This window comes from Atta colombica, unplaced genomic scaffold, assembly GCF_001594045.1.
Source record: "Atta colombica isolate Treedump-2 unplaced genomic scaffold, Acol1.0 scaffold140, whole genome shotgun sequence".
Classification (NCBI taxonomy): domain Eukaryota; kingdom Metazoa; phylum Arthropoda; class Insecta; order Hymenoptera; family Formicidae; genus Atta; species Atta colombica.
In genome coordinates this window covers 1,370,178-1,381,535 of record NW_017259229.1, presented here as the reverse complement: position 1 = coordinate 1,381,535, position 11,358 = coordinate 1,370,178, and the positions used below count along the sequence as shown (strand labels likewise).

Here is an 11,358-nt window from a genome sequence, read left to right as displayed (position 1 = left end):
GTATTCTATTACTTTATTTAATAAAAATCGGTAATGATTATAAATTATATATATTATAAAAAACATGTCATCATATTAATTTTATTTTAATCAAAGCTTGTTCATGTACATAATAATTTATAAAACTTTTTTTTATTAATAATTTAGTTTTATTATAAATTTAGATAAATGAATGCAATATGTGATGAAAATTAAATTGTTATACATGCTAAATTTATGAGATATCGCAAAATCTAAACTAAAATGCAAATTAATTCAAAACTACTATTTTTTGAATCTTAAATAACAGCAGTGTATAGCATTGATTAGTAAAATCGTTACTTTCAAAGATATTTTTCATTTTCTGTTACATGCTATTCTCACTTATTTAGTTCGCTCTTTAAATTCTTGACGATAAGCGACAATATTATTCGAAAAATTTTTGAGATGGGAGATTCATAAAACGAGTCCGAATCTGTCGCGGTGACTGTGCTAAACCGGGCGGCTTTGTGCCGCGAAATCGAATAGAAGCCGACATTTGTATACGGTACGCGCGCGCGGGGGTACATTTAAAAGTACGACGCTGAGGGATCCGGGCTTTGAGGGTGGGTAGCGATTGAGCTCTCGAGCACTTGAACACGAGCTGAGAAGAAATGCGGGGAGAACAATGGACAGAGGTAACCAGGAGCTGGTGCTGCGTCATCGCGGTGCTTGGAGCCCGTCGCCGGTAACGAGATGCGCCCATGAAGGGCTCACTCACCTTTCCGTAACCCGTCATGTGGACCGACCACCCACCGGTTTCCCTCCAAGACGCTCGTCCTCCTCGGCACTGCATTATCTAACGATTATATTAAGTTGATAGCGGTATTAAATACGTTTCTCTCATTTGTTACTATTTCTGTTTAATATTAGAATCGCGTCTTTTTAATAGTAAGGGCCATCACATACAAAATGACATAAACTGCATAACGTTGAAGGACCAATGAGCATCTTATGTAAATCGATATGGCATTTTTATGTCGAATTCTTATTGGTCCAGCGACTTTATGCTGTGATGCAACTTACTGTCATTCTGTGTGTGATGGCTCTAAATGTTCCTCTCTTCTGCTCATAATTTCTGTTTTTAATCTGTTTTGTATGCACTGAGAGAAAAGTTTCTGATATTTGTGATAATTACATATAATATATATATCGTTGTTTAAAAAATGACTTATAAATTGTAGTTAAACGATTATATTAAATATCAACGATTATATTAAATTGTAGCAACTGTGATCATTTTTATAATAATGTAATAATATCTATAATTTATAGTCATTTTCAGTGGCAACTAATATATTTGTTGAGAATTGAAAATTATATATATGTATAAGAATTATTTATATTATTATTAGTAACTTATTATATTAATAATAATAACCACATAATTATGGTGAAATGTGATTACCGTCACAAATATCAAAAACTGTTTTTTTCATTATCAGTATAAATAAAATCAAAATCGAAAGTCTCGTTTCTACTCATTAATCAAAATTGCATCGTTATTTTCTTTTAATTAAGGGAATATTTTTGAAGCAACGAACGTATAAGTGTGGTTTCAATTACGAGAAAAGTATTGGCATTTGTGATTATAATTACATGATGAAATAATTAAAAAGCTCCCTGGAAAAACATTACAATCATTTTTTGAGTGAAGTAATGTTTTAATTTAAAAAAAATTTTATTTATGCACATGTTCATATATTTTTTTATTTCCCATAAAATTAAAAAAATGTTGGATGCAATGTTCTTCTAAAAAGCCTTTCAATTATGATTAGAAATTTCATTTTTATATTTATTATTGCCGTAATGATAGTAATAATAATTATATTTATAATTCTATAAAAAAATGTATAGTTGACGCTGAAAATGACAAATTATGCTTAAATTATGCAATTGCGATCTTTTTTTTTTTGCGTTGCGTTAATCGAATAAGTGATAATACTTTTATATTAATGTCGATTTTTAAATATAGAAGAAGGTAGCATGAATTTTGGATGCGATTTACGATTCATGCAACAGAATCGTAATAAAGAATTTCTTTTAATTCCTAATCAATATTCTCGGGTTCAGTTCGAAGAATTTTCTTCAACATTGGGAAAAATTATTTATAACAAATGTTTTTTACAACCTTATATAATTTTGAATGACATAATCTTATTACCTCGGATTTTCAAAACAAAAAATTGTTTAATTACGTTAACTTTAAGCAAAGAGTATTAATTTGAAGTACACTGAATTACTCGCGAATTGACGTAGTTAAGAAAATTGCAGAGCGAAACGTTTTAGGGTTAAAAACGAACTGTTCAGAACGTAACCGAGCTTTGGAGGAGAAACCGGGAAGAACGTCTCGTCGTACCGTTGCGTGTTGCGGCGTGCCACTTAAAAAACAAACTGAAGAGAAAAATAAAAAGAATTATCGGCAGCTGCTTGATCTTTCCGCGCGGTCTCGTATGCGTCTTACAAACGATTCTCGAGCAATGCCTGCTTATTAAACGTGGCAGCGTTATTCTTGGATAGAGGGAACGCGAAGCGGGAAGGTAGAAGAAAGCCGCAGGCGGCGTGCACTTGGCTACTTGGCATTTACATCCATTTCGCGCAACGGCTCTTCAGCAAACCCCCCTCGTTCTTCAAGCTTTAGATGCCTGCGTCCGCGTGCACGAGTGCGTGCATTTTTACGTTAGTCGGCAAAGCGCGCGTTCCTCGTGCGTGTTCCTCGCGAGCGCGTATATGAAATAAGACGGGAACTTGGAGAGGAGAAAAAAAAGCGAAGGAAATGAGAGAGAGAGAGAGAGAGAGAGAGAGAGAGAGAGAGAGAGACAAAAGGTAGAAGAGAACTTCAATGTGCGGTCATACGCGATCGCGAGGTGAGGGAGCACCTGGACCTTCTTTTCCATGTGCATCTAAGAGTCCTCATTGCCTTCTATTCCGCGATTCAACCGCCCAACAGATCGCCTCCAGTTAATTTTTTTTCACCAAGTTCAAGTGAAGGAATTTGGTGAAAAAAAATAACTGAAGATGATCTGTTGGACGGTTGAATCAAATTATAATTGAAAAATGATTATAAATTATTAATTGCAATCATTTTTCTGATAATAATAATTATAATTATAGGGTTGTCAACTAATACATATATAGTTCGCAAGTGTCGCAATCGGGATCGGCGCTTCAGACTTCCAACATTTTTGCGGGCAATTTTAATTTCAATTCCATGCATTTTTACAAATTGTAGCGCAGATGATAAAATTCTGTATGTGAATATTGCGAAGAAAATATTATATATTATAAAAATAAAATAATAATAAAAATAATAATTTTTATAAAATTTCTTGAAGCTCTATCAGTCTCCTTTCGAATCGGATTTCGCGCAACGACCATACACGAACAAGTACGTTACGACGACTTATATTCGACAAGCCTTGCTGAGCTGAGAGAGTTTCGGACAATGGAGAGGAATCGAGAGAGCAGCATATCTGATAAGCGACCGCAACTACTAGCCTAGGGTAGATCTCGAGATAGAACTTTATTTCATCAAAGGGACAATAACGGAATCGCGATAACGTCGATTGTCGTGTGAGGAGAGATGTTTTCGCCCTTACAATGTACGTGATAATTTGTAGCCCGAATAAAAATCGGTCCATAAATTCCTAATTAATCGAAAATAGCTTCGCTAAAAAGTCAATAAGGTGTCCAATAATAAAAAAGGATATATAGGTTTCTTTTATCCTAAATAATGCACAATGTATTCTTAATTTAATTCTATTAAATTATCTTAACTTTTTCTTTAGAAAAAAATTAATAATCGATAATTATTCAAATTACGTGAAATTTTTATTTATTTTTATTTTTTTTCTTTATATAAAATCGATATTAATTATATCCTAATGTTTAAAAAAATCTTAAATATTGAAGGTTAATATCAGAGTTTACCGACTCATTCGAGGAATGATAGGAAAATATAAGAATTTATGGATAAGTATAATTCAGTCATTCAATAGCCTTCATTTAAAGAAATATCGTGTATTTCAATTCAGAGTGAGAAATTCCAAATGCCTGTTCGGTCATTCAGTGATACATTGATCTATCGCTATACACCGGCACTGCATTTAGCATGCATCGCTGCGCACCGCAGTTTCACATGCAAAATCCAATGCGACGCGACGTTTATATCCCTAACTCAACCAATATTTTAATGCGTTAGCCATTAATATACAATACACAAATTATATGTTCGTCAATGTACCCGTTCTAATCGTCAAATATGACAGAAATCCTATCGATTATAACTATTATAGCAAAGAAAGAACAGTTTTGCAGAAATATAAAAAATTAGGCTATAGATACAGATCTGAAGATAATTATGTTCAAAAAAAATATTCTACAATACATCAGTACTATCAGTTCCGTGTTAATGACAAAGGATTTTCTATTTATATATAATATGACTTCAAGAGGATACTCTATAAAGTAAAGAAATTTCATATAACTTATAATTTTAGGTGTTGGATAAAAAAAAAATTATGCAAAATGCTCAAGCACGATGACAATGTTATTTAAATTAAAAGTTTTGATGTTCTAGCAATCAGCTTGAGCCTACATAATAATCAGGTATTTTCAGATCTGCATTTGATCTAATTTTTATATACTTCAGCAAAACCGTACATTCTGTATACAATTGATTATAAACGTGCAACCTGATCGAATATAAACGATGAAAAACATCAACAAATTGAAATTAATTTCATGACAGACTTCCGTCAATACGTCTATAAACACGAAAGCAAAAGTAATTAAGCGTCTGTGTATCGGAAGGATGTACAATATCATTATCATGCGATGTTCAATAAATTATTATGCATCGTTTAATGAATTATTAAAAAATCAGTAATAAGAAAAAAACAATATATAACCTAAGTAATAAAAGAATTCATGAAAAAAAGAATGAAATTAAATGTATTTTTTTTTATACAATTTAATCTGTCGTTCTTGAAAGTATCAGACTGATCGTTTGTAAATTTTTTTTACGCTTTTTTTTATATGACATAAATTTAATCCATGGTATGAATTTTCACGTCATGAATTGTTTCCGACAAGTGTAGCAAATACATACATGCTATGTCAGGTTTTGCGCGTTTCCTCTCTGTTACGAATTTTCCGATAAATTGGAATGTTTCAGAATAAAAATTTAACAGGAAAAGCATAAATGGATATCAAAATTTTCTTTTCTATTGAAATTCCGTTGAACTGTTTCCTTTTCTATTGAATTTGAGTCGTACTTTACCAAAATTGTTATTCCATTGCCATGATGATTTTATAAATCGAAGATCGTCACAGAAAATTTATTCGAAATTTGTCAGATAAACGTATTCATAATTAGATATAATTTATAATAAAAAAGTTCCATGACTATTTCGTGCATTCTGCGTGTGCATTTATAATTGTAAACACTGATATTTCATGTACACGTTCTCCAAAAAATTACAAATAGAAATACGTAATGTTATCTCCGAGATACACATCGCGTTAGAAAAGACATCCGTTGTAGCATTCGGGATTTGCAGTACTTAAAAAAACGCAGTGCTCGAGCAATGCCGATAATCGCGTATTTATTGCACTGAAAATTCTCCGAGTACTCCGGCCTGCCTCACTGCATTCGAATTAACGCATTCCTTTAGAACGCGTACTTTGACAATGATTCTTAACTAGACAATTATTATATGCGGTGATTTCTTATAGAAATCGTTCTTAACTTTATTATATGATATACGACAAAATTAGTCGACCTCTTATTGTAACATCTACATCGATCGTCGCCATGCATCTCGGTGGCCTCCTCCACCTCCACCACTTCCTCCACTTCCTCCACCTCCTCCTCGAGTTGATGAGTAATTCTATAACATGAGATAAGCAATCTCAGCTAAAGCTTATTTTAATCGTCTTATTTTAATGTGGTATTTTGTTAAATAGTTTTCTCTTTATTCCATAATATTCCATAATTTAGAAAAAAAAACTCTTGCTTCAATTATCTTTTTATTTCAAAGTCACATTTAATTGGTAACAATTAAAAGCAAAAATATTAAAACACAATTTTAGAAGAAGCAACTTTAATTTTGATTTTTCCTCTTTTCCTAGTTTTATCACGCTTAACTTTTAATTTCAATTATGCTTTCTCAAAACTGATTAGATATTCTTTACTTAATTTTGCAAGTATTATTACGCGGAATTATTACAATCAAATCTAAGAATTATAGAAAGAACAATTTATTATAGAACAACTTATTATAGAAAGAAACAATTTATTATAGAAACAATTTATTATAGAAAGAACAATTTTGCTGAATCTAAAAATTTTCTTGTCAAAATATCTGAAAAATCTAAATACAGATCTGAAAATAATTTTAGATCACCAAAATAATGATATATATCGATCAATCTGGTAACAATAATAGAATGTCAAAATTTTTGACGCAAAATTTCTCATCACTTTGACTGTCTTAATTGTTTTGACGCTTCAACAAAATTATTTTCAGATCTGTATCTAGCCAAATTTTTACACTTTAGCAAAAGTAATTCTTTTCATATAGTAATTCCGTTCAGTTCACATTACATGAAAAATACGAATGTAAGACAAATAAAAGAAAATGAAGAAACATACCCCTCGTTGACTGTGGTAGCCGTGCTGTGCATTCTGATGCTGTGTATTCTGATAATTATTCCGTGAGGATTGCTGACGATTATCGTAATTATGACGATGATACTGATAGTCCGAAGACGGATAATTCGACTGACGCATGCTATAACTTGGTCCTGATGCCCATGCTCTACGCACATGACTCGAACTAGCACTGTTGTAACCGCTATTGTATCCAGACTGGTATTCATTCCGATAACCTGGAAGCAAATGCATGCGAGTATTTAATATACATTAAATATGCAAAGGGAAAGTCCATATACCTACATTAGCGTATATAGAAATAATCGAGCGGCAATAAAGGCCCAAAAGTATATCCGGCTTAGGATTTAATCTCTCAATAAATATTTTCATGAATTAGTTGTACTGAGAACGCGTAGTTATTCTCAATAATTAACATAGAGGCATGCGAGAGGGACGGGTAAGGGAGACAAGCGGGCGCAATAAAGCTGGCTAGATGAATGGGAGCGTGCCGGCGCGTGTCCCTAGTTCCCAAATAATATGCAGCGTAGGACTCGGTAACGTCACTCGATAAGCACTCGGCCGCGCTGTGAAACGTCATAATAACGCCTACTAGACCCATCGTTAATAAGGGATTTTCGAAAGCGCACTTGGACGGGGAAGGAGAGCGAGATACACGGCGCACACACGCTCTCGGTATCGTCAATACCTACCGTTTCCAGTTTAAACATTTCCAATATTGCCGTTGTCGAGAAACGTCGGTTTCCCTCGCTCTTCTCTTTCAGAAGTCGATAGAAAAATTGATAGCGAGATAATGATTGCACTGACAAAAGAACAAAACAGTACGTCACTGTCGATCCGTGACTTCCCATCTTTGAATATTCATAACGCTCGAGCGTTCGAATTGCGAGATTACTCGTATCATTGCTTTATGATTGTGTTCAGGGGGAATTCGAAATAAGAGAAAGCATCGCGTTTGTTTGATGTGTCGCCATAGATGGAAGTGAATTTTAATTGAATTGATTGCGCGCACACGCGGCGCATATATTCTTCAGTTAATTAACATTTAAGTAAAGCGTTACTTTGACTTTAAGTTTATGGGACTTGATTTTAATAGATGGACAATACATCTGTCATATATCTGTATAGAATTAATGTTGTATGTATAGAATTAAAACATATATATATATGTATAATTGAAAATTTTACAGTTACTGCATGAAAAAAATACGTGCTGAATCTTTATAATTATCTCACGTCTTTTTCTCCGACAATAAATATGTGCAGCGTGCAAAGTTGAAAGATTGCGATAAATGATCCCTGTCGGTGTGTTTTCGTGAGAGAATCGATGCAAAGACTGACCAAGAGATCTCGCGGTTTGAAGGAAGTGGTGCTTGGCGAGGAACGCTCTGTATTGTCCGGTGATTTCTACTCAGTACTTCTGCATCGTACTACATACTTCGACACCAGCAGCATTCGCGCGAAGTGGCGTAACTCTTTAACCCTCAGGATTCAGCGGCCATGCACAAAGGCTATCACTGACGCACGATAATCGTATAGTTTGGTGCAGTCGAGCTCGTAATAGGAATCGGCAAACACCGTCGATATCATCGAAGACTGAAGGGGCGATCTCGCTTTTGAATACCATACAGTTATAGACTCCTATCGTATCTGTATATGCGTAAGAGAGAGAGAGAGAGAGAGAGAGAGAGAGAGAGAGAGAGTACATTATTCTTTCTCTTCCACCCCGACATTTCCTCTCATTCTTTCGCGACAACAATAATATCCCCCGTAGGTTCCAGACGGCCCGCGCCCAACGATTTCGACCCCCAACGGTAATCCTCACCCACAGCTTTCGATAGGGGAAAGGAAGGAGGGTTTAACAGTTTACATGTCGGATCATCCCTCGTTATTGTTGCGTTTATGATAATAATGCACCGCTACGGCCAGCTCGCATGTTGCTCGATTTGTTTCAACCCTATCGCGAACCAAACTCGAACTATGTGTGTTCAGATAGGTAGTTAATTAGATCTTCGATATGCGATACATTCGTCGAAATCCATCGTATCATTCGTGAACGTTAAAATTATTTAATCAGAGAATAGAATTTAACCTGAGGAATTAATAAACGAATTTAGATTCTCAAAAATTATTCTGCAATATTAGTACAGTAATAAACATAACAAAAATGTTCAAATATAAAAAGATTAACATCGCAAGGTATACATAGTTTAAGAACAATTTTATTTTTAAAGAAAGGAGCGATTCTTTTCTGATTTTATTATGTTTTTAGAAATAGTTATTGAAAATATATATTGGTCTATTTCGCGGAAAAAATTCATCATTCAAAATCAATCATTTGCTGAAATATCAAAAAATTTAATAAGATACAGATTTGAAAATGATTCGTTAGACTATCATTAATAATTATGTAGAATCTTCAAGCGTAATAAGCAACGCTGCAAAAAATTTTGACATTTTAGTAACCAGTTTTTGTTACATAATTATTTTGATGATCTGACAAAATTATTTTGTTTGTTATCTGAATCTTTACTGAAATCGTTCTTTTTGTGTTTTTAAAATATACATATAATACATAAGAGACTTAAAATTATGTGGAAATTTATAAGCTTTGCTGAAGTATCTAAAAATCAGATAAATATAGAACAATAATTTTATTAGACTATCAAAATAATTATGTAGAAGGTTCAAGCTAGTTATTAGAATGTCAAAATATTCTGCCAGTTCATTCTGATCATGCTTGAGTTTTCTATAATTATTTTGATGGTCCAACAAAATTAATTTCAAATCTTCATTTAAATCCTTCTTTTATCTAAATTTTTAGATAGTTCAACGAAATGGTTCTTTAAAGAATTTATAAAAAACATAAAGAATAAAAAGTAAAGTAAGTGTGTAAGTGTGTAAGTGTATATAAAGAATTTCCTTCAACCGAATAAATATAATTACGTGATACATGGCAGAATATTTTGTGGTTCGATCAAAATTAGGGGGAGATTATTTTTCTATGTACTAAGTAAACATAATTAATGAATATTTGAAGACAATAAAATCGATGTTCAAAATAGATCATCGGTTTATATAACAGTCGAGTGATTTGAGAATCATTAGAAATGGGGAAAATGGCGTTGCGTCCAGTTACCAGACGGAACTTCCACCAATTTCGAGCCGGAGCCGAAATTGTATTGGAAGCCAGACGGAAAAGTATCAAGATCCGAGAAAGAAAGACGATTCGTTTATATGTACGTATACGCGCTATAGTGGGTTCCTCGCTACGGGTATTGGATTGGATTGGATTGCCGCGTCAGCAGTACAAACACTCAAAACCTCGATGTGGGTCGGCCTCTCTCGTTCCTGTTTCAAACTGAAATTACACTTTCCCGTCCACCACGTTCGACCTGCCACAATATATAGCTACGTGTTTCCCCCTTGGCTGCATCTTTTGTCCATATCGAACTTATAAATAATGCTCCGTCCCTTATCTCTCGATTCTTCAATGATGAACTTGTCTTTACGTATCGTTTTATTTAGCCTTAACGTGAGCTTTATGTGTATTTTTTTATTTTTATTTCATGTTTACGAGTTTTTATTTTTTGTATAAATAAAGATGTATTTTTATCTCACGATTTTTCGATGAGAACAAAAAAAGAAATGATGTTTGGATACGTAAAGTAAAAATTTCATGTGATTTAGATTAATTATAATTACAAAAATTACAATATGCCAGATTTTTCGAAACGTTTTGTCATATTATTATATGCACAACATTATTTAAAAAATATTTCTCATATTCAAAGTAAACGAAACCAGTAATGTACCGAAAATTTGACATTAATAATTTGATATCAATAAACAAATAATGATTAAAACGCATAGATATAATCAGAAAAGGCAGAGTGTTCTTAGCGTTTTAGCAAGCAAATATGATGAATGTGATACAAACTGATTAATTGTGAATTAATTACTTTGAAAAGTATTAAAAAAATATTAAAATCTATTAATACTAGATAAAACTGTTTTAACTATATGATTAAACAATTTTCAGAATCGTAATTAATTTATTACTACGTGAATTAATCTTCGACAAAGCATTAATTTGTCTGTGCATCATGAATGTCGATTTTCACCATCAGTCGGATGGCTAAACCTTGACCTCCGTTCTTTTTTAGAAATCGCCAACCTTTCTTTTACGTACACATAATTCCTATGAAAGCAGTTCTCTCCCGATCTTATATGCTTATGGTGGGTGTAAGTAAATATTGTACAACATGTGTAAGTAAAAGGCATAGGCTACATAAACGTTCCCTTCTTTCTCTCCATCTTGTCCTCCTTTTATGCAGAAGCATGTACGGAGGATCTCTTATCGATCAGAGACGTGGACAAGTTGAATGGAGTACCTATTTCAATTTTCCATCGTATCACAAATCGTAATTTTTAGCCACTTTACTCGGCTTTATTCAACGGAACAAGAAAAAAAGAATTATCCAGTTATATATTTGTTCAATAGATTTTTACTTTTTCGTTTAATCGAATTTATCGAGTTCAGCTTCAAAATGCGTCTAATTTATAAAAAAAGAAATTATCCAGTGCAAAGTTCGAAAGAAACATTTTAACGCGTATAATAAACATGAGATCAATCGGTTCTCAATGCAATCAGTTCTCTCACATAT

The 11,358-nt window shown here is 33.1% G+C and overlaps 1 protein-coding gene across 1 annotated transcript in view; it reads right to left on the bottom strand.

Annotated features, from left to right (window-relative positions):
• Positions 1–5,005: 5,005 nt before the first annotated feature.
• LOC108684782 (5'-3' exoribonuclease 2 homolog) overlaps positions 5,006–11,358 on the bottom strand; it is a 36,468-nt gene continuing 30,115 nt past the window's right edge. The window contains exons 16-17 of the mRNA XM_018189263.1: positions 6,674–6,909; positions 5,006–5,909 (exon numbers count right to left, since the gene is read on the bottom strand). Of these exons, the coding sequence (XP_018044752.1) occupies positions 5,817–5,909; positions 6,674–6,909 (329 nt within the window). The 3' untranslated portion in view covers positions 5,006–5,816. The remainder of the gene's footprint in view (positions 5,910–6,673; positions 6,910–11,358) is intronic.